We start from the raw sequence: 24997 nt of genomic DNA on the forward strand, positions 1-24997 counted from the left end.
CTAGAGGGCCGGACGAATATCTCCTGCAGCATGTTGTTTCTCAGAGCAGGCAGTTGGGCTGGCTGTTGATTTAGTGTTGCCAGGGGAACCTGGGATTCAAGGATGTGCTCCAGATGTTTCATGAACAACAAGGGGACTTCCTGGTTCCTGAAGGACTGAAAGTGCACGTCAACTTTCGCGTGTGTGTGTGTTTATCTGTATTTCCTAGAAGCTCCGAGCGCTCGTCAGCAGCTGAAACTCCACCAGCAAGCGTGACGTCAGAAAAAGGCCTCTCTCAAACCCATCTCCTCCCAGCAGGACAGAACGTTTCTTCTCTCTCCACCCAAATAGGAGTGTATGGACTGCTACACACCACTGCGTAAACACACACAAAGAGGGAAACTAGTGGGATAAAAATGAAAAGAGGTCAAAGACTGGGAGTAGTAATCTAACTCTGAGAAACACAAAAGGAAAGAGAAGCAGAAGTATATATTACAGTCAGGACTGGCATGTGGTCAATAAAAGGCTTCTGAAATGATCGGCGCATTTGCATCCGTCGTAAAGCAACGTCGCATGTTCATCCAAGTCAGTAGGTTCAAGCGACAGGTCTGTTAAAATAAATTATCCTCCTTGCTACATTATACAATTATCAGATGGCAATGAAAATGTCATGAATGAGAGCATTTAAGTGGGAACAGCAGCTTGACAGAAGTTTTAAACCACTGAAACTTGCTGTAGGGTTGTGTGTCCCTGATTTATTTTTTTAATACTATTATCTGCAGTAGACTCCGTGGATGACCTGATGCAGACTCTGTACAGTATGTAAATTCAGAACTAAGGGTTTGCTAGTTAGACAGGGTATAACGCAAAAAAAAAAAAATGCAGGGACCCCCGTGGATGTTTCGGAAAGACTGGCTGTGCAACTAAACTTGTTGATTTTCATGAAGAGCCTGGAGTCTCTGGCTACTAATGGGCTGTTAGACTAGATTACCATTCATTTGTGGAAGAATCATAACAAATTGCTCCAAATACATGCGAGACTCTGGTTGCTTTTGTCATGTGAATTTCAAGTGGCCACCACCCACAGATGTTCCTAATGAAAACCATTCTCCACACAAAAGCTGTTAAAACAAGCGGTTTGAATGAGGCATTCGCAGTCAGTCCTGGACATTGTCCTCAATACTGCATGCAGGACCAATGGAAAACCCAACAAGACCAATGGCGGACCCACTCAGACTTAGGTAGATGAAGAAATTGATTTTGCAGACCCTTACAGACTGTCTGTAACTATTTGTGTTTAAAGCTGCACTAACAATATAAAATTATTTCTACGATGTATCAAATTATTGTATGTGTTGCCCATAGATTTTTAATCCAGCAGTATGAAGATACATGAGGTATTGAATATAAAGAGGAAGGGAACATCTATAGCTTTTCTATGTTTCCAGAGATTAAGTCTTGGCACATTGTCATGTTCTCATACAGTCTTTGGGAATACAGTTTTAAAGAATTGTTAATACTTGAGGAATGACCTTACCATAACGTCTGCAACCCTTTCTCAGGACGAAACTACATGTTCAGTAGACTTCAGACACCTTCTGGAGTCATTGTAGGGTTTGCAGAACCGGGCCTCTGAGACTGTCAGGGAAGATCTGTGTGTCTGGCCTCTGTGATGGCTCCTCTGAGGACCTGCTCCACTCACACAGCCTACTACCTTGGAAAGTCTGGTCCGAATATTCACTTTGCATTGCATGTGTGCAAAAATGCAATAGGATGAAGTCAGAAAAAACACAGGGCTACACTAGGAGCTTTTAAACCTTTCATCTGAAGTGTAACTCCTCTGATTTCAGCCCTATTCAATAACACATTTTTTATATGGCTGCTATTGCACTTTGTAGATAGTTATATCAGAGACTCATTTGGGAAGTTTAACTGCTACCTCAGCTCTATCTCTCATTTATTTGACATATGCTCCTAATTGCCTTTGTCTCTGTCATTATGGTTTCAACCCCACTTTCAGCTCCAGGAAACAATCATCACTGGATTCTCAGCACAGAGCCACATTTAAACCTCTCGATTACTGTGAAGTAAAAGCTGTGGTGCTGGTTCGGGCACTTTCTGGATGGTTTTGAATATTGTTCAAGTTGGTCGGGTGAACGAACTTTGCACTAGTTTACGATTCGATGCTGATTGGAAATCAACATGGTGTGTGTGTATGTGTGTGCCGGCTTTAAGGGCAGAGAAGCTCCATCTGCTTATCAGTTGACCATTTGACGTCATCAAATGTCATAGTAGCCAGATGTGAGTTGTCATGGTCGTTGGCTGCTGCAGTTTGTGGCTGGATGATTTCTGTCCTTTGACTGCAATGTTTTTATGATAAGCTACACTAGTGTCAGCAATCTGAGTAGTTAAAGTACTAAGCAAAATGTAATGTTTTTAACAGTTTGTGGGCAAGGTCTCAAATGTACCAAATGTTCATTCACTTCTGATACTTCACCTCCACAGCACAGAGGAACGTAGCTGAATCAGTTGCTATTGAGCCAAAAATAGTCTTTAGATATTTGCAGTGGATGTGGTTGTGTTAGGTCATAAAGACTCTTAGAAAGAGCTGAAACGTGATACCATGCTTTGTGAAATTAGTAGGTTTTCCGAGTTTATCAGGACTGGATAATATCAACTCAATCTAAACTTAGTTACAGTGTTTATTAGTTAGATTCTGCTCAAGTAAGTCACCACATTGCATCTCTTACCTAATCCAATGTTTCTGCCTTTCGTTCACTGTTAAAACCTTTTACGAGTACCATGTAATGATGTCAGCATAGCAATCGAACCTATCCCACCGCCTAAAACCTGCCTGAGAGCTTTGTAGGTCCAATAGATGAGATGTTACCATCTTGGACACAAGTGATGGTATTCTACTCTCAGGACAATGTGTTCTCTATAAAAGCAAAAGACGGAAACAGATTTTATCAAGGCACATCCCTTCAAGAATGGTTTTATTTTTTTGAAGTGGGCTGAAGACGCTTCAAGCTGCATGCATTTCCTCTTACTGAAAGTCTTTCTACGCAAACAACAAAGAAGCTATAGAGCCAATCCATCCCCACCTTCCAGCAAATTTCACGGTTAAGCAAGCACGATCTTAATATCCAAGATCAGAGCGTCACACTTCTGGGAAGCAAACCACAACAAATCAAACAGCTTTTTAATCTCTGTACCATTTGACACATCATTTTGAACTGATCTCATCTATGAGCTCTTAATTCCTCTGTGAATTACAGCGACTTTTCTTGGCAAGTGCTTGTCTCTTTTATTCATTTCCTTTTACATGATGATTTAATCCCATATCTAGAATGAAAGGTTATTATGACCACTCTGATACAAGTGAAGTAAATAACATTGACCATCTTGTGACAATACAATGTTCTGCTGGGAAACCTTTGGACCCTGCATTCATGTGGATGTTACTTAGACATGTAGCACCCACCTTGACTAGACCAGGCACCCCCACCTAATAGCAATGACTCTCCTTGATGGCAGCAGCCATCCCCAGCAAGATGCAGCCTGACACAGGCACACACACAAAAATGGTTTAAGAACAACTAAAAAAAAAAATGAATAACAGCACAAGGTGTTGACCTGGCCTCCAAATTCCCTGGATCCCAAAGTGATCAAGTATCTGTGTGATGATCCACAGAGGCCCCTCCCCTCAATCCATAGCACCCAAAGGCCCTCAGGCTTGTGATAGTGTTATGCTGGCCTGCATCATATTCAGTGTTTCTAATATCCATGTGTTTAAATATAAAAGAAAGAAAAGTATGGAAATTGTAACTTGTGCCTGCTCAAGCTGTAGTGTACTCCACAGTACCAACCCACACACACACACACACCCACACACACGCACACAAAGAGCAAAGTCAGTTCCTTTCATACCCAAGTAAAACTGCATTAGGTGACTTTCCCAAAAGCTCAGTAACATTATAAATCCTTGGTCCTCCATCCACTGAACAATAGACTGAAAGGGATCAAGGCACTGAATCCGTTTGAGAAAATCACCCCTGCTCTCTCTCACCCACCGGACTCCAGACGGTGTTTTACCTGGTTATTTAACAGTGGGGCTTGGCATTTATAGAGACCTTCTCTTTTTGAAAAAAACAAAGATAACGTGATTAATAACATGCATATGAAGCATGTTATTAATCAGATGGGACTGTTAACAGGTTGAGCTTGAAACTATTTTTCTCATGAGTGCATTCATGGCCTGTAACAGTATTATAAATATAGCCTTTGGAAATGCTTGCACGCAAGTTTGAGAGAAACCTTTGCCGTTGTTTGAAGTGGTGATCAAACGAACAGACTTCATAATGTCGTGCTATTATGCAGTCCTTCCTTCATTCTGTATTCAGTCAGAACTGTTTTCTTGTTGAAACCATGTGGGAAAGGCATAATGTCACTTTTCACAAAGATTGTTTCAAGACTGAAGCTTTCCTTACTTGGCATTGCTTTTGCTTCTTCTTCTTCTTTTACAGCCCAACAAGTTCTCAGTGTTGCCGTCCGGGGGAAAAGAAGGCCCTTGAGACTGTGACACACTTAAGCTCTGGGACTGCTGGCCGGCTTTGGTGTTATCCTAGACTAAACACTCAGTAAACCACAGCAGATACAAACATTTTCACGGCCGGCACAGCACTGCAGTGTATGTGACGGAGGCAGACAGATGGAGCAATGGAGAACGAGGTGGAGGAAGTTCTCCATTGCTCCGAGGTCTTGTGGACCTTACGAATAAAGCATACATTTCTGTAACTCCAACTAATTTCTCTATGTTTTGCATCCATATTTTTTACAATTTTACAACCTTCCCAGTGTCCATTGCTTACAGGTATCCATGCTCTCCAATTCTCCAAAGCTAAACCGCTGCTGGCATTGGCTACATTCACACACACAGACATGAAAGTAGGATGCATTTTCTCATCTGGTGCTCGTATCTTCTAAATTGTCAAAGCATTCTTTTACATTTCACTCTTCTCTTCCATTTTCAGTCTGCGTACATAAACAGGAATTTACTGTACGTTCATGTGTGCATGGTTGAACAATAAAGCCTTGGCTTTATGGTACCGCACTGCAGGGTAGTGCCGTTTAATTCACAAAGTCATAAAAGCAGTTTACTTACATACAGACTCACATTGTTTATACATACACACAAAGTCAGCAAAATGTAATTGAGTGCACACACACACACACACACATCTGAAACACGTGCACGAACTCTGAGTCATAGTTTTGCAGATTGGTTGATTTTCAGTTGCAGCTGTTCGTGGCAGAAAGCTTACCAAACATCAGCTGTTGAGGGTCTGAAGTACCCCTAGACACACTCTGAAGACATATTTAGTGGGAATCACGTGTGTGTGAATGTGTGTGAGCAGTGTGAGTTTCCTTTTATGTGCGTTAAAGCGAGGAGGGCGGATGAGTGTGTGTTTGGAGTGGGGGTGGGTTGGGTTGGGGGGGGGGGGGGTCTGAAGGGTTTCTTGGGTTCAGCCCCGACACCAGCAGACGTCATGACACCATAACCCCCCCCCCCCCCCCCCCCCCCACACACACACACACACACGCACACACACACATCAGCACTAATGACAAGAACCTGCAAAAGAAAACAGTCAAAGCCGTAGGCGGAGATAGCACAACCAATTTAAGAGTGTTTTGGAAATGCTGACCATAACCCAGACAAACATTTGCAGGCTGGTCTCGTTTCAGGTCTTGTTAGTGGCACGCATATGTACTTCTCAGATATGGAAAGGTTAAATATTGAAAAATATGCTTTGAAAAACACTACCGTGGCACTGAGAGTTTAATGCTGTCAACCATGTGCTGCAACATCTCAGGCGAGGCACTTTTGTTACATGTAATTTCCTGTCATCATTTTACTGTTCCACTCTGCGATCAAGTACCCGAAAGGAAATCTTATAAGTTGACTGACCTCATAAGTACCAGCTCTTGCTTCATAATCACCATGTTTTGGCAGTTTTCCTCTGTATAAAAACATGTACAACGCAAACAGGAAGAACCTAAGAAAAGGGGGATACAGCTAAATCATCTCCGTAACAACATTTTATACCACGATAGGATCCCTGGCTCGGGTTTCTAATTAGAGTTTGCCTTGGGCACCGACACATCAAGGGCATCATTAAACTACCGACGGAATATACGTCAGCCTCAGCTGCACCTAGACATTAATGAGACTCTGTTCAGACTAACGTGTCGCCTCCAAAAAACAACAAAAAACTAAATTTAAAGCGGAAACTTTGTTGCTGCCTCAACTTTTGCCACAATGCAAAGCAAGTTGGCCTGACCTGTTCCTTGTGTCCAGTCTATTGTATCATTTAGTCAGTTGCAGATAACCCCTTTCGATTGAGATATATTGTTGGAAATGGAAAGCTCTTACGGGTTTTGTGGTTATCTCAGGATATTCTGCCTTAAGGTTGATCCTAACTTTAATGCTGAACATACTTTTCAGTCTGTTGTCATTTGCAAGTTTGAGGAATTTATCTTCTCCCATTGGGGACAGTCACAAATCTGTCACCGGGTCCATTCCATTGCATTTGCGGGTCATCTCATGTAATGGTCAGTCTACTGCCAGCAAATTGGTCTAAAAACATCCTATCTAATATTGTGAACATGTCGAACATGAAGTTCTAACTCTACTCTAACACCACAGTTCAGTCTGAATGAAGAAATTTGATCTGCCAATGTAAAGGCAGTCGTTACTCTTCCTTGAAGTGACTAATTGAGTTCAGGTGAAGATGACACACAGATCTAGTTCCTGTAATGTGCTGTGAGTGGTGATTTTTTTCACTGAAGCAAACTTCTGTGGTGGCTCAACACAGACTGTGGTGGAGGAAGGTAGCCTAGCATAGGACTGCATTGGGATTTCATTATGGGTTGTGTGTCAACCGATAAAGAAGAAGAAATACCAATGAGCGGAGTTGGCTAGTCCTACTACCAATCAGACCACTGAAGTATTCCACATGAATTAATAACTGTTCATCCTTTAACGTTATTTAGCGGCCAATATCTTTTACAACAGATGTGATCGGAAACAAATTTATCTTGAAGGTGCTCAGTAGGTGAAGGTGTTCATAATCAGTTCCCAGCAGAGGGGTCCGGACCAACTTTCCACCACAAATAATTCGTTGGCGGTGAAGGTGGTCTGGCTTCCAGGCTAGAAGGAAAGTGCAGCACAGGCAGACCTTACAGAGAACAGTATAATTACCACAGAAATCATGTGTTCTTGCCAAAGCATGTCGTTTCCTCATTGCCCAGCATCTTTGCGTCTCAGTTCCGGGCCAGGGCCCGGTAGTTGTGGACGACGGTGTAACTATAGTTGCTTTGTGTGCTAAGAGAGGACAAGTCTTTTGGTGTCAGAAGCGCTTAATACTCACTGGTAGATGTAGCAGCATGCTGCCAGAGATGCAACCTATTGCCTTTTTAATGCCTGAATTTCCAGTAACTGTCCTGTGGAACAGAATATAATGTTCATTTTGTCCAAACATTTTTCATGTCACCAGTCAGTCCCAGGCCTGGCACACGCAGAACTATTCACACTCATATTCCTACCAATTAAGTATTACAAGTTGAGCAGAACATCAAAAATTAAGAGATTCTGAGAGGAATATGTATCGGCAGTTTAAATGGAAATTGGGCCGAGCAGACACATACAGTATTAAAAGGTATGAGTTGGGATACAGAGCTAAATGAAAGACCGAGATGCTGACAATAATAGTCAAGGTAAAAATGACAAACTGATTAATACAAAGTGAAAGAGAAACCACTCTCAGTCTAATTTCTCTCGGCTCTTTGGGTGGGCCCGGAGTCGCACCGAAATTTAAATCATGGTTGTTTGACTGGTGCTATATACAGCAACTCTCAAAAGCATCAGCTGTTTAGACGACCAGCTGCGCCCATAACGTGCCGATATGCTCTCCGTGTTTTATAGTTTAGTTAGCATCAACCTCTCCCGGAAGGGCAACCCTCCTCTCCTCCTACTCCCCTCTCCTCTCCTCCTACTCTCCTTCAATTAATTTATTAACTTTTCCAGATGTAATATTGTGTTCATACTCAAATTTCAACATATTATATAAAGGTGGGAGCGAAATGAAACACCTCCTGGTTGCAGTTCATTGCAACTGTGCTGACGCGGAAACATCTTGTGGTGCTTTGAGCTGCAACAATTGAGTGATCATGAATTTATTGTCAGCTGCGGGATGTGTTTGCTGGTGTTAGAGACAAATATCTTGAGCCACAAAATGGTTTAATATCACAAAGAGGGAAAACGTTGCTTTGTATGTAACTAGTACTCTGAACAGAAAATAGAACAGGGAACACTTGATCTGACTCTCTGTCTCTGACGACACATTTTTTTTATGTGTTTGCGAGTAGCCGGAGAACTGAATTCCAAGAAAGAGAGAAGGAAGGATTAAGCCTAGTGCGCTCCACCCAGTGCTGTTTAAATGGTGCTTTTTAAAACAGGCATGTTTTCAGAAGCAGTTGCTTTCTCCGATAATTTTCCCCTTTGCTAACAAGACACAGACACAGGGCTCAAACACACTAACAAATGCGCCCCACAGGTGATACCTCAAGCGCCGTCTAATATGCTGTGAGGTCATGCTTCTAGGAAAAGATGGAGACGTTGGAAAAGGAGGGATGGAGGGGGGGCGTCTGAGGGGTGAAAAAGACCCGTAGTTCTTCTGCAGCTGCATGGCTTACATGTGTTGTCGTGTTGGCTGCCAGAAAAACCAAGACGTTCTCCCTATGAATTCATCATTAGTGTGTTTCAACTCAGACACACCCAGTGGACACAAAGCAAGACCTTGATATTTAGTCACCCTGCAAGCATCTTCATGTACAATCTCTTCCATGTTTGCACGTGAATTCTGTGCTGCACTTCAAAATGTGATGTTCCAGGGAGAGCTGCTGCACTGAAAGAGGTACAGTAGTAGTCATTCTCTAAGTGACATGTCATCCCCTCTTTTCCTCAGTTCACTTTTACTCTAATCCCTCGCACTTATTCAACCTGCCATCCTAAGATAGAAAGGCGGCTTCATTTGGATTTAGATCCAGCAGAAACATGATCGGCCCTATTTTGGCCCTGATCTGTAGAAGAAAATGTCAGAACTTGAGTGACAAGGATTAAGAAGCTAGTCTGAAGGAATGCCGCCGCACATGCCATCCATTTGGGATGCCAGTTGTAACAAGAGGGCCAAGCAAGCCACAGCTGAGTTAAAGAAATCGGTCCAGTGTTTGTACTTTTCAACATTTAAAGGTTCACAACTAAAGAAAACTTCATATCATACATGTTTTTAATTTGCACGCAGGCAAATGTTCCCACAACCCTCTTTCCAAACCCAAACATTACAGCATCCTATTCTGAGACTCACCTTTTTAGACATGGCAGTGTGTTTACACAGTAAGGTGATGCATTTTGAAACTGCCGTGACCTCATGGTCTTTGACAGCTGCTGGTATGTACGTAATAAAGGAAAACTAGCTTAGAGAGAGAAGAAAACGCTTTCTGGGTGGGAGAAATACCCTCGTAATGTATTACAGCTTATATTGGGGGGTGCGGAGGAGGCCACTGCAGAGACGTAGGTCAGTTTTAAGGGGGGAAAAAAACGTATCTGGCGTGTCTACTGAAAGAGGTCCACCGGAGCCACTCTTGGAAGAAATGGCTTACGGTTGACTGAAATTAACTGACAACAGAGGTGAAAGTAGCAATCGGACATAAAGTCAGGCATACAAGCGCACCACCTATCTAAACTAACTGCGAAACCTCAAAAAGACATTCAAAGTCTTTATGTAAATGAACAGATTAAGCAAAAAAAAAGAGAAAAAAGAAAAGACCAGATTTGTGGCTTTCACCGTACACTTTTAACTATGATGCAATATATTTTAAAGCTGACAGCAGAGCTCTGTTGCTATGAAATAGTGATCTGTTTAATTGCAATAATACTTCGAAACTCAAATCACTTAACAAAAATCTTACTGATAAAGACTGATTTTGTCCCATTCATCAGAATCTTCTACATGTTTCTATGGATTTATTTACTCTAAATGTTAATGGACTTCTCATAAAGTATTTGCAAACTATAAAGACTACAGTAGAAAGACTAGCTGCATATAGCTTCATAAACTGAGTTAGGCAACTCTTAACTGAACAGCAACATTTGAACTTGAATAAACACTTCCCTTAATTTCTCTGCAGTCATCGTGACTTGTCAGACTAAGGCAAACACTGGTGTATTAACGATGGATCACTTCCACTAAGTGTCCTAGTAAGTCACCTGCTAAATGGAATGGAGCCATTACAAAGACAGATTTGCTTTCCTCATGGTGACAAGTCAAAATGTCATAATGGGTACATCAGTAGATAGCAGCTACTTGCATGGCCTAAAGTACATTTACATGCATGTATAGCTACAAACTAATATTAATTAAATATATAGTGTAAAATAAGTGTTTGCATAAGATTTCCAACTCACTGGACATCCCATGGAGTTCAGTTAAATCCATCATCAAGAAATTGAAGGAGTATGGCGCTTGTTTAAATCTGCCTAGAGTTGACTGTCCTCACAAACTGAGTGACCAGGCGAGAAGAAGACTGGTGAGGGAGGTCACCAAGACACCTACGACCACTCCGAAGGAGTTAAAAGCTTCAGTGGCTTTGATGGGGGAGAATGTACATACGACAACTGTTGCCCAGGTTCTTCACCAGTCGAAGCTATATGGGAGAGTGGCAAAGAGAAAGCCACTGTTGAAAAAAGCTCATATGAAATCTCGCCTAGAATTTACCCAAATGCATGTGGGAGACTTCGAGGTCAATTGGAACAAGGTTCTTAGACACTATGCTTGGCTAACACCAAACACTGCACATCCCCACAAACACACCATCTCCACTGTGAAGCATGGTGGTGGCAGTATCATGCTCTGGGGATGCTTCTCATGAGCAGGCCCTGGACGTCTTTTAAAGGTAGAGGGGACCATTAAAGCAGACATACAGTAAATTGCTACATCCTGGAGGATAATCTGACAACAGCAAGACAACAACCCCAAGCATACAGCAAAAGCAACACAGAAATGGTCCAGAGACAACATCTTAGGTGAAGGTTCTGAGTGTCCAAGTCAAAGCCCAGATCTCAGTCCAATCAAGAACTTGAAAAGAGCTGTTCACACTCGATGCCTAAAAATTGCAGTGTCCAGATGTGCCAGCCTGATTGAGACATATCCACACAGACTCAGTGCTGTAATTGCAGCCAAAGGTGCATCTACTAAATACTGACCTGAATGGGGTGAATATTCATGCATCAATTTACTTTTACTTTTTAATTAATTGGCATTATTTTGCAAATAAATCTATTTACAGTTGAATATATATATTTTTTTTGTGCAAATTTTTGTCAAAAGAGCCTAATTAAATTGACCATGATTTCATGTATAAAAGAAACATCCAAGGGGTACTTGGATACTTTTTATAGGCATTGTTTTCCATGCAAAACCAATAAAATAATATTTTGGCCCTACATGAGAACGACTAGGTATTTACTACATGGAGAAAAAAAAAATGTAAGGAAAAAGGCTGTTAAATTAAACCACTTTAAACCAAGTCAGTTTGAAGCCTTGTTTTGGCTAGTGCTGAAAATACAGACAAAAAGATCCTTACTCGACATGACTGTGATGCAACGTGTTTGTATGGGTTTTATATTTCTTCCCAAGGTTTTAGTGTCCGAAAATACTATTACAGCATTTTCACCTTCTGACAAAGAGTCCTGTCTTTCAGCAAACTGTTTTTTGGTTTTTTTTTTATTTGCGAGATGTGTCTGGGGCGGTTGCCATGGCACCTCATCCACACACTGTGCAGCTGTGGTTGCAGATTGCCAATGTGCAATAAAACGTGCAGACTGCTCCCTCTGGTGGGTTGAAGTGAGTCTTTGTGAGGGTGAAAGTTCAATGTGTTGTTCCTCTAGTCAACTGACGACCCGTGGAAGATGACAACTATGACATAATATTTCACATTTAATGTAGTTTAGAGGCTGCAACATGTGTTTTTAGTCATTACTGTTAATCAGAGCTGCAAAGTTTATTAAGGAAAACCAAAAGCCTTAATAAAAATGACAGATGGAGGCATAATTTTATCCTAGATCAAAGGTATACAACAGTTTACGTTTTTTTTCACAGAGGACATTTTAATGTGTGTGAGAATGGGATGAAGAACGGTAAACGAGGACTTGAGTGAATTCCTTGTCGCTGCTTCTGTTCTGGGGTCCTGGTTCGGCGTACGCTTCCTCTTCCTTCCTTCCATTTTCTTACTGGGGCACTGGAACAGAGCGGTGCCATCATTAATGTTATTAGTAACACCTGTGCTCTTCCTGCTCTGCTAAGTCAAAGCGTCTGGAGAGAAAATGGCCCATTAAGCGTGGACCGTAAAGGCCTCCGGTGCTGAGAGAGGGACTAATTAGGAAACAAATGGAAAACACCTGTCTGGGTGGAGCACTGGTGGACCAATTATTTAAGACTGTCATATTTATTTTTGTGTATTTGTGTATTTTTATTTTTATTTTGGGCATCACTTAGCAACGAAATATATGTCCAACATATGGTAATGTAAATCTTCTTTTGCCTGATATAAATATACACCAATCAGGCATAACATTATGACCACCTTCCTAATATTGTCTAGGTCTCCCTTGTGCCTCCAAAACCATTGTGAGTCATCAGAGAATGGACATGGGCCTTCTGAGGGTGTCCTGTGGTGGCAACAAGATGTTGTTAGTGGGGGCCTTGGGGAGCTATGGGTTGACTAGAGGGTCCTCTGTGGGATACTTCATCAGTTTGGGATCTAGTGAATTTGGAGGCCAGGTCAACACCTTGTGTTGTTCTTCATGTTTTTTTTTTTAGTTGTTCCTAAAGCGTTTTTGTGTGTGTGCCTGTGTCAGGCTGCATCCTGCTGGGGATGGCTGCTGCCATCAAGGAGTGTCATTGCTATGAGGTGGGGATGCCTGGTCTGGTCTCGGTGGGTGGTATAAACTTTTTTTCTAGTTGTTCTTTCACACTTTTTCAGGTATTTCTCGAGCTTCTCGTGGTCCTTCTTCCTGATGTTGCTATCGCTCAGGATTGCTACATCTACCACTAAGGCCCCCTTCTGCTTCCCTTTTTCCCTCCGGGAGCCACTCTTCAGCTTGGCGGTCACTGTCCCAGCTGTTCCTATCACCACAGGCACCACTGTTGACTTCACTTTCCCCATCTTTTCTAGTTCATTCCTCTTTCAGCCCTTGGTATTTCTCAGTCCTCTCATGTTCCTTATTCCTGATGTCGCTATCACTCAAGATTGCTACATCTATCAATACGACCCCCTTTCTGCCGTTTGTCCACCACTTATATGTCTGGTTGTTTAGCCATCACCAGTGGCACAAGCCTGGATGTAGGTAATTCTACTGCTGGATCTTGCCTCTGTCATTCTCCGCTACGATTGGAGGAGTCTCCTTTTTTTGCCCTGGGGACTTCCAGTCCATACTCTGCAGAGATATTCCTGTACACTATGCCAGCAAGTTGGTTGTGGCGTTCCATGTAATCCCTGCCTGCTAGCTAGCACCTTACACCCTGTTATGTATCGGATGTTGCAAGGGCATCTTTGCACAATCTGCACCTATGGTCACTCTTGGTTTGGAAGACCCAGGCCTCTGTTGATCTTGTACTTAGAGCCTGTACCTGTGCTGCCATATTTAGTGCTTTTATGTTGTCTTTCAGTCCAGCCACTGGTAGGATTTTTCAATATCAGCCACTTCTAGTGCCATGGCTTGGTTACTATCTACTACGGTGGTCAGGTATCTCTTACAGGATGGCGAGTGTATAATCTGGCCTTAACTTTTTAAGCATAATGCATATAAATTCTTTCATACAGGGTAAATGGTCTATTTTATAATTACATTTTATATTATTTCAGAAGGAGACAATTCATATACTGTAAAAACAACGTGCGCTTTTGCTTTAATGGCAAAAGAGGACTTTTAAATGTGAATCAATGCTGGGTGGAAAATTAGCTATAATGCAATGTTCTGTTTAAGCTTATGAAAACATACCAGACCTTTATTTAAATACTGTACTCTCAATGGAAGAAAAATATCATGACGGTTGAAAATGCATAATAGTAATATTTATGTAGAATCAGCATGGTTTCTTCTTTCTCTTTTTTTTATTGGTGTAGATCTGAGAATAAAGTTCTATCCTAAAATTAAATTATTATGTGAATTTCAAAGTAAAACTTTAAGTGCAAAGATGAGGCACTGAGCCAAATCCAGCCTCTCCTTTTTTTAATAGACAACTAATGGAGAAAAATGAATGATGACTCCTAATGAAAAATGGGGGACAGGGGAGGAGGGCATTTGTGTTTCAAACCATCCATGTCATATAATTTCGACTGTGATGAATTAAGGGAAATTATTGCAAAAGTAAACTGTGTATTCATTCCAGGGGGTATCATTTATCACCTCCTGACCTGTCAGACTACTTAATCAATTAATGCCCATGCATTAATCCATCTTCAGTCTTTCCATAAAACTAACTCTGCGTGTCAAAAGGAAGCGGTGATTTATCACAGGCTGACCATCTGAGAAAAAACATAGAGCCTCTGTACAGGGCACATGGCGAACCTTCCCTATTTAGCAATTTGAGATTTTTCTTTTTTTCTGCTATAACTTTTGATTTAAGACTACCAGAAACATGTTTGAAACAATACAACAAACATTTTTAAAGACAATGTGCTATATATACAGTATATCTCTCTAAAAACAATTGGTGCAGTATTTAATGTCATGGAAAAAATATGTATGGTTGCCAATGGCAGGAGTCAAATACGATTTCGGTCCTGTTTGAATTGCGCCATGATTTACACACATGATGATTTTCCAGGCCAAGACTGACACAGTTTGTTGTTTCGAAAATATGTAATTAGAAAGACACAATCTACCCCAGAGAACTCTAGATGGATAGATGAGGTTCAGTCAGGTTCCTCGTTCTTGAAGAATAAGTTGTAATGTGCCAAAGTGATAGAGATGTCTTGATGTTTGCTGTGCAAGACACAAAACTAAATTGTACTTTACCATCTTTACAACGGGCAAAATTATCGTTTAAAGTTAAAAAAATAATGCCATCATACATATGAATTTGCCTGGTGTCCTCTAGAAGGGGCAGTACGTCGCCTGTCAAACATTATTATTATTATTTTTTATTATTGTTTCAAACTAAACTTGCCCACTATACATTATATTACAGGCATTACTACTTAAGTGTAATATTGTCCAACACTTTGGCCTTGTGTACTTGAGCAACACATTATGAATGAGAACAGATGATCACAGTACTTGCATGCATGATTTGCTGTAAAAAAAAAAAAAAAAAAAAAAAAAAGACTTTAAACGCATCACGTTCTCACTGAACGTGAGGTTGTAATGCATATCGAAGTATGCTATAGTCCACCTAGTATATCGCAATATTATATTGTAAGTAAAGCGCGAGGTTGAGAAGCAGCACAGGAAATCACATCCTCACCAGCGGTCGCACTGATTCGATTAAAATCTTTAAGCATTAGCTTTACGCTTGTGTTGTGGTTTCGTTTCTCCCACGGAACTTGAATGCATCATGTGATCAACTCAGCTGATGTAGAAAAAAAACACAACCAAGAAGTCGCGGGCAGTAAGGCCGCCTTCTGTGACGCATGGCTCACGCTACGGTACGCCATTTGTGTCTAGCAGCAAAAAGCGCGGACATTGGAAACAGTCGTGGAAATAGAGGTAAGATGTATAAATATTTGACTATGCCGACTAATTTTAAATCGAGGCTCTTCCACTAAACCGATACTGACATGTTTGGACTGTTATTAAGCACTGTTTCGGCAACAGGGCTCACTGTTTCAGAGGTCGACATTAGCCTCCTTTTTGGGCCTCTGTGCTGCCGTCGTTTTCCAAGCCTCGGTGCAATCAAGACCCGCCTTAGCCTCGCTGTGATTGGACGGCGCGGCTGATGCTGCGATTTGATTGGACGCCTCCCAAATTACTATTGGGGAGCATGTTGCTAGTTAGCAAGTTAGCAACGGTACCGCAGCATCTTAACCTAATTCGTGCTCAGGTGTTAAGAAACGTTTACGGGAAAAACTTTATTGTTGCAACGAGTGACATAGGTGCAAGCTCTGTTTTTATTTGTACATACAGTTTCTAGCGGGCTGTGTAAAACATCTTCAGTTGTCTTTTACATTACTTTAAAGCTAACGTCTGACTATGGACTGTATGCAAAATGTGACTGTTTGTGTCAGATTTCACTTAAACCGCTGAAAATCAGTCCAGATAATTAAATTTAAAATAAAGTAGTCGAGAGTACAAGCCATGTTGCCTTCGTGTTCTCGCTAAGAGGCAACTGACTTGAATAAACAAGCAAACTTAACTTGTTTGTGAATTGTATTAGCTGATTCCAACTGTCCAAGTCACATCTTCCCTAAGAGACCCTACATATCTCGGAGATACTCTTCTTTTTAGTGTACGTTGAAATTCACGATAGCAATTAAAGTTAAGATCATATTAATGAAGATTACCTCTTGAAATTGGGTTACTCCTGTTAATCCTGTGCTCGTGTTCTGCAACAATACACAGTAGATGGCGGTAGTGTGCGCAATAAACTTAGTTTCCGAGTTGGAAAGGTACAAAATACACCGATCAACCACAACATTAAAACCACTGACAGGAGAAGTTTGACCATCTTGTGCAGTGTTCTGCTGGGAAACTTTTTTGGACCTGGCATTCATTTGGATGTTACTTAGACATGTAGCACCCACCTAGACCAGACCAGGCACCCCCACCCCATAGCAATGGCATTCCTTGATGGCAGCAGCCATCCCCAGCAGGATGCAGGCACACACACAAAAACAGGGACAACTTTAGGGACAACTAAAAAAAAAATAACTTGAACAGCACAAGCTGTTGACCTGGCCTCCAAATTCCCTGGATCCCAAACCGATTAAGTATCTGTGGGAATCACTGGAACAAGCCTGATCCACAGAGGCCTCTCAACAATGTGTCTTAACTGAAAGTAAAAAGTCAGTTAGAAGATTATTTTCTACTTATATTTGCGCCTGTTCTCACTTTATGTGCAAAGCATACTTCGAATTTCCACACTGTGAACTTGCCATTAAATCACCCGCAGCTTCCAAACAAACTGCCATAAATCCTTCTTGCAGGTACGCACCTTAAACTTAAATTGGAAAACATGCTGCAGTGGTTGAGGATTTCCGAAAGCGCAACACGTCGCAAATAGATATAGCATCATAAGGATATTCAGCATTTTGACAACGTGTGGAGAATCTGGACAGAAATGTTTCTGGTGGGCGCTAAAAAGTGGCGGACAAAGGGTTGTATAATCTTGTTGTTGCAATAGTTTATGACCTGTGCAGTGAAGACCACTGAAGGACAATGAGGCTCAATACATTTGAGTACCAAACTGTTGCAACGGCAAGCTAGTCCCAGCCGTGTTCATTACTTTTTAGTGCCCCTGGAAACATTTCCATTGCAGCCTGTGGTACATGAAGCATGTTTCTGTATTGGTTTTGTAATTTTTGCATTTGCACCATTATTTTTTTCTGTTTAGATGCTGTGCATGTTTTGTCATATTGTTGAGGATTTGCTTGTGTTTTGTCTATTTGCATTTGTATTATGCAAATGGATTGATGGACTTGGCATAAGTGACCATGCATAGTCTAATGAAATAGTCTACTAAAAAAAATGTATTAATAGCACGTTATATGCTGGACATACACACAAACTGAGACAAGACTGCAAAATTATACTTTGCCAAAGAAGATAACAATAAGATGGATAATGCAAATACTGTAACTATGGGGTAGGAAAGGCTGCATGTTAGTATGATGGAATAATTACAGAAAATGTGACTCAAATCTGTCATTAAAGTAGGGACATGTAGTAAAAAATAAATAAAAGAGTGTACTTTTTCAAAGGCTGTACTTTGTGGCCTGTATTTTGTTTCTAGCCTGTCTTACCTGAAATAAACCATCTGAAATACACTTGTAGTAGTAGTGTAGTTTTTGTGAACTGTTTCTGTCTTCGTAAAATTACTTAAATGGTCCAAATTACTGCAACAGTATGAAGCATTAGTAGTGTGTCATATTGTGAACAAGTACTAAGCAGCAGCCTGTTTTGATGCAGTTTGTATCTAGAAGCACTAGATGGCGACATTTACTTGTGCTTAGTGAGAATGGGTTGCAGGTGGATTATTATCCATTATTACTTGTGGTTAATTCTACAATTTCTGGCTAATGTACTTAACTTGTTTACTGGGTTTTTATTACATACATGGAAATGCTCTTCACACAACTGAAGATGATTAACACAAGCCCTTTGTTTGTTTTTTCCTGCAGGACTTTGATCCAGCATTGAAGAAAGAAATCAATTTCAGTGTTGTGCACAGTCATATCAGGATATGATATGGATAAAACACTGACACCAGGAGAGGAGGCTGTTGTGGACAAAGTGCCTGAGAATGACACCAGTGGGAAGGGGCAGCCAGATGTTGTGGAAATGAAGGAAACTGCTGGAGACTCTCCCAGTAGGACTGGTGAGCCTGACGGAGCAGATGAGGATGCCGCTGAGACGCCGGGACCAGACTCCGTACCTAAAGACGAGAATAACCTCTGCACAAATTGCGGCTTTGCAGCCAAATGTCCAAGATCACTGAAAATTCACTCTGCACGAAAGCATGGAAAGACCCCTGATAAATCTGCAAAACCTCCTGAAAAAAATAGCTCTGATGCGAGTCCGGCCGAAATCCAGCAGGAGTCAGCCATGGAGACAGGAAGTGGCCTTGAACAAGCAAAACCTAACCAGGATACGGATCACGATGAACAAAAACAAACAGACTGTGACAACGACACGAGTGGAAAGAGTGCCAATAAAAAGTCTAGTGAGTGTGGTACACAGCAGGCAGATCAAGAAGATGTGAACCCTACCCAGGAGAGAAGAATAAGCAAGCGAACTCCAAAACCTAAAATCATTTATTCCTGCAACTACTGTGGTCAAGAATTTAGAGACAAGTCTCCTCTAGATGTTCACACCCAGAGATACCATTCCAAAGACACCCCTTATACATGTGAGTATGTCCTATTGCACGCTGAATTATTTTTATTCTTAAGATGTTATATTTTGACCTTTGAAGTGCCATGGAAATATTTTTTATTCATAGCACTATATGTTAAGTATTGGTATTAGACATAGTTTTGAAATAAGAAAAAAAAAATGAGACTTGAAAAGGTGTCTATTTGAAATGTCTTTCAGTTAACGCAGATGAGAACATGGATGAAAAGACTGAAGCTGCGGTTCCAGGCAACACCACGAACGCTACTCCAACACGTGGAGTGGCGTCCAAACGCACATTAAGCAGATTCCAGCTGAGGTGTGGAAAGTGCGATTTTAGGGTTAGCACCGCAGCGCTGCTGGAGGGCCACACTCGTATCAAACACCTGGACCAGGAGTGGTACCGTTGCAAATTATGCAACTTCTTTTCAGCCACATCTGAGTGGATGGATGCTCACTTGACTTCAAATAGCCATATGCAGCTGCAGAAAGGAAAGAAGAGCACGGAAGCTTCTTCATTCGACGTGTATGTTGAGAGCGTGCACAGGGACATTGCCGGAGAGGGCGATACTATCGTCGATGTGGCTCAGGGGCCTGGTGAAGAAGGGATAGCTCCTGTGACAGAAGAAGAGCAGGAAACCGATGAGGCCGTGGAGGCTGCCGAAGCTGTGTTGGGCGAGGAGGAAGACTCAGAGGCTGGGCCTCCCAAAAAGAAAAGAGGAAGGCCGAAGCAAGGGTCCACAACCACTTGTGCGTATTGTAATCTGGTAGTGTCGAACGCTACCAACCTCAGTGTTCATGTTCGCCGCAAACACAGCAAAGATTACGGCTACAGCTGCACTCTGTGCAACTACAGCTGTGTTACTAAAGGAGACATGGATCGTCATTGTATCACCAAGAAACATGTCAGACGAATGCAAGAGTGTGCAAACAAGAATACAGATCCTAATCAAGAAAGTGAATCACTGAAGGAACCCACAAGCACAGAAGACCAGGACCCAAATACAGCTCCACAAACCAGCGACAAAGACCAGGAATCTGACAACACATCTTCCAAAGAACACAGCGGAGAGGAGCATGCTCAGTCAGACGCAAACCAGAAAAAAAGTAAATACGACTCTGTTGCTTGCAGCCTCTGTGATTTTGTAGCTCATGCAATCCCTTCCCTCCACCTCCATGTAAAGAGAAAGCACACCAGAGACTTTGAGTATGTCTGTTTAGCATGCAGCTACTATGCAGTAACAAGCAGGGAAATGTCTCGCCATGCCAACTCAGAGAAGCATAAGCAGAAAAGCCAGAAATACCTGGAACAACAAAGAGCTCTGGCACCTCCATTAAAGCCGAAGGAGGTCATTGACTCTAACCCCGAATGTGATCCTCATAGCCCCGCAGAAATGTCTGAATGTTGTTCCAGTGACAGTCAAGCTATGGAAAGCCAGAGTGCATCTGCATCCGGTGTCACCACAGAGCCTGTTAACGCTGTAGTTAATGAGGCTGACAGTGTGGATGAAAAGCAACCAAAGAGTATTTCATCTTCCTCTGGTGAACCAGCTCCAACCAACCAAACAGTTGGGCTAACAGAAGTGTCTGAACCCCAGGAGTCTCCGGAAGAACCTCCGCTATCAGCCGATCAGTTCACGCAACCAGAGAGCCAGGACAAAAGTGGTAAACAAGCAGACGACACTGATGCGATGATTGTGGATACGCAAATGTCCAAAATCCCTCCATTTGATGACTGCATTGTATCAGTGAAGGCCCTTGCTGAGCAGGAGCATGCACTGCAGAACAGTCTGGCTCTGGAAGGTGAAGCTGCAGCGATATGTCTGACTGGAGGATCTACAGTGACCTCGGTCTTCCCGTCCCCGAGCTCTGCATATGTCAAGAAGCTCAAAACCAAGGACGTGAAGTCAAAGGAGGAAATCAAGGGGAGCGGCTCTCGCATACGCTGCGATGACTGTGGCTTCATGGCAGACGGCATCAGCGGCCTCAACGTCCACATTTCAATGAAGCACCCGTCCAAGGAGAGGCATTTCCACTGTCTGGTGTGCGGCAAGTCGTTCTACACCGAGAGCAACCTGCACCAGCACCTGACCAGCGCCGCCCACCTCCGCAACGAGCAGAACAGCGTGGAGGAGCTCCCCGAAGGGGGCGCGAGCTTCAAATGTGTGAAATGCACCGACCGCTTCAGTTCGGAGCAGGATCTGTTCATTCACATTAAGGAGAAACACGAGGAGCTCCTGAGGGAGGTCAACAAGTACGTGCTGGAGGACACCGAGCAGATCAACCGCGAGCGCGAGGAGAACCAGGGCAATGTGTGTAAATACTGTGGCAAGGTGTGCAAGAGCAGCAACTCCATGGCCTTCCTGGCACACATTCGCACACACACTGGTATGTATCGTGCTTTTGGCAACTCACTTACTCCTCCCCCTTCATCTACTCTCTGCGTCTCACATACATACAGTATATATGGTATATATTCACTAGGGGTTGTACAGACTAGTCCAATAGTTGTTTTGTCGACTTCACTCCTGTTCCCCAATACTTCTAAGAAGGAGCCATTGCATTGGGTCATTGCAGCAAACTAGCAGCGGTTCATCAAGCATGTGGATATACTTCACTAAAGTTAGTCCTGAAATACAATAAAAGTACTACTGCAATTCACACTCATCTGAAAAGGCATCTGTTGCAGATTTATACAGGGTGTACCAGAGGTTGTGCTAGACTTTTTCGTTGTTGGTCATTTTGACTGACAGGGTCATAAAAATCCCGTCATAATCTATTTTTACCCGTCACTTCAATTTTTTGAAATGATAATAAATACATGTTCAACAGCATTTAATTTTCATTAAAGTTTCATTAATTTTAAGTACTTTTTTTAGAACAGTATTGACTTTAAATGGTAACAAAAAAAAAAAAAAAGTTTCGGCTGCCGACACGTCTTGTCCGTACTCGGAACGGGGCTGCTAGCGTAAACAGCTCTTAGACGGTACCGTAGGGTTGAAGTACTTCGGTGGTATGCAAATTCCATTTTGGTAGCCGTTAGCTGCATAGATGTCTATGGTGTAGTCAATGGGTCTATGGTCAGCCGAGCTCTGACGTGTGCATCAGTGTAATCGGTGTACCAGGAAATCGTGCACCGACAAAAGTTCCGTGATGTTTGGAACGCAAAGTGGGATGAGAGACAAGAGCCAATTAATAAGGTCACTCGCCACCAAGTGGTCAGGGGTGTGAATTGCCATCTGTCAAAATGACGGATGGCCTTCAGATTTTTCCGTCATATAAAAAAAAACGGTCAATGACAGAAGATATTCAGTTAACGCGACCCCTGGGGTATACATATCTGCAGCACATAGTATGTAGCTCATAAGCTGTCAGTCCTCAGCATATGTATTGAGGTCTCAAATATAGATTTCATTGTTGTAAAGCATTACTTTCTACTGTGTTTTTATTAGTGATTCATTAGTGAGTCATTAACAACTAGTCGGTGCCGACTTGACTTTCACCACATAATGGTCAACTTTGAAATATCTAAACTCCTGCAACCCCTAATATTCACCAATGCAGAATCTACTATCCCTCAAAGCAGGTCGATAACCTCGGCAAATGCGGTAACACGTATTTAAGATGCTTTCAATTTATCAACTTATTTTTGACTAGAGATATGATTTTGTTTAGCAAACCATAAATGATATAATGTGTATATATACATGCAGTAGCCTGGAAACCAGATGAAATACCCTGACAAATCTTTCCATCCGGAACCACTCAGTTGAAAAGTGATTATGCTCTGGCAATAATCTGCCAGACCAATCGAATCTTCTGGGCGGGCTTTATGTAGTGAAGAGTAACAACGACGTTGTCATAACACATCCTCTGAGCACCATGGAGTTGAATATGTTTACAACAAAATGGCTCTGATTGGTTGTAGGACTGTCCCAGAGGTATTTTTTTTTTCTCTGTATTGGTTGAAACACGCCCTATAATGAAATCCAAATGGAGCGTTACCAGTCTCCACACCAGGTTGTTCATACAGTAAATCTTACTACAATCATTGCAGCTCTGCTGTTGCTGCATGAATCATCAAAGCTCTTATTACTGATACACATTTGGCTTATGTTTCTTATGAGGCCTTTTAATGCCTTACTAGCACTTAAATACATCATGTTTTGCCCAAAAATCTTAAAAGGAAACCATAATCTCTTTGCGCAACTCCTCAGCTATTAGGCCTTTTAAGGTACAACATTATTGTGTGGGGAGATACAGCCTCTTCTTTGGTAGCTCAGGCTAATGTTAAGGCTACTATCTACTTCAGCCAGGTAATAGCTGTTTCAGTAGAGGAGAAGGTAAAGACTGATTGAGCTTCAGACCAACAGGAGAGACGCTAATGGACCCCAGATTGGGATTCCCTGAGCAACACTTGGTCAGAGACATGTGTGACTCATAATTGATGTGTCCATTACCAAGACTCAGTTGTAATTATAGTCAATAAGTCTCTGTAAATGTGTTAAAGCTTAGGCTAAAAGCATTGGAGGTCCAAAGAGAGGTGGGCTAATAATTTAAAATAATCAATGCAGACGTATTCAAAGCCTTTAATTTCCCTCGTGTCTGTACGTCTATGTTTGTGTATATGTGTGCGAGCGCTCGCAGTGCCTTGTGAATGTGTGTATATGTCGGCCTTCATGGCTAGCTGATTATCCTCAATCCATTAAGATTTATCTTGTCATTTATAATGCAAAGCAGGTCTGTGTTGGTCAGGGCTTCGGCTGGGAAATGTCCGGCAGGTTAAGAACATGGGGCGCACCATTACTTCTCCCTGACCATGTGTATTAATTGCTTTTAAAATCAACTTAATGCAGGAACGAGATGTGAGGGCGCCATCAATAAATGCCCCTCTCTGCCTCCTTTGGTCCATCCCCCTTTCAGGCTAAACTTTAATGGGACTTTAATTGAAGTCCATGCTCTGTGCTTACCTTGTGCGTACATGATTGTATGTGTCTTTGTGTGTGTCTGTTGAATAGGAGATAGAATAGGACGGTTGCCAACACGAGACTCTGCGAAAGTGGGTGGTTTGTGTGGGTGTTGCGGTACAGTACAGGAATTTTGCAGTTGATTTAACCTTACAGATAAGGAAACTTTTAATTTTTTTTAATTTTTACTTTGTTCTGGTGTGTATGCCGGTCATCGTGTATGCCATAGTCACATTTCTTACTGCTAAAATCCAACTGCTGTGATAACTGGAGGTTTAAATCCTGATGATTAATGTTGAGCCCCCACTTTCTTCTTATTAATGGTTACCCTCATAATTTTACCCTCTGTCATAATTCTTGAGTTTTGAGGTCACTTACTTAGTGTTACTTAAGAAAATGAAAGCATCGACACCGGGGTCCCAACAGATGGCATCAAGTCAAGGGCACATTCAGAGGTTTCAAATGACGAGTACTTCACGTTTCACCTCTTTTTTTTTTTTTTTTTTTTATTCGCAGAATTATGTTCTTGTTGATGGGATTACATCTCCACTTTCATTAATGTTGTCTTGTTTGCGGAAAGTGCCCATTTCTCTTCATTTTGACAACATATGCCAGTTGTTATTATTGCTAAGTTCGCTCATTACAGTGAATTATTCACCTTTTATGTGGCGGTCATTTATTCTGGGAGTTTGTTTGCGGTTGCTGTGGAGCAGCACGGTGGGGGTCTGCCAGTTTCTGAGCTGGGAGCACGTCCAGATCCTTTTAATTAAGACCTAGTTTTTATTCACTTGATTAATCAGTGAAATCAGGAGACGGTAGTGGGAGGCTGCACACAGATTTGTCAATTTGTCCCTTAAAGGAAACGCATACGCATGCT

At 42.0% G+C, this 24997-nt stretch overlaps 1 protein-coding gene across 2 annotated transcripts in view; it reads left to right on the top strand.

The window, feature by feature from the left end:
• The first annotated feature begins 15174 nt into the window (after positions 1-15174).
• The window catches only part of znf407 (zinc finger protein 407), a 147226-nt gene continuing 137403 nt past the window's right edge, over positions 15175-24997 (top strand). The window contains exons 1-3 of one of the 2 annotated variants that reach the window (XM_084557005.1): positions 15175-15811; positions 18442-19169; positions 19355-21541. In XM_084557005.1, coding sequence (XP_084413131.1) covers positions 18509-19169; positions 19355-21541 — 2848 coding nt within the window. In that variant the 5' untranslated portion in view covers positions 15175-15811; positions 18442-18508. Of the gene's footprint in view, positions 15812-18411; positions 19170-19354; positions 21542-24997 lie in introns of those variants that run through there. The other variant, XM_084557006.1, reaches the window with a different exon arrangement.

This window comes from Chelon labrosus (assembly GCF_963514085.1).
Source record: "Chelon labrosus genome assembly, chromosome: 12".
Taxonomy (NCBI): Eukaryota; Metazoa; Chordata; class Actinopteri; order Mugiliformes; family Mugilidae; genus Chelon; species Chelon labrosus.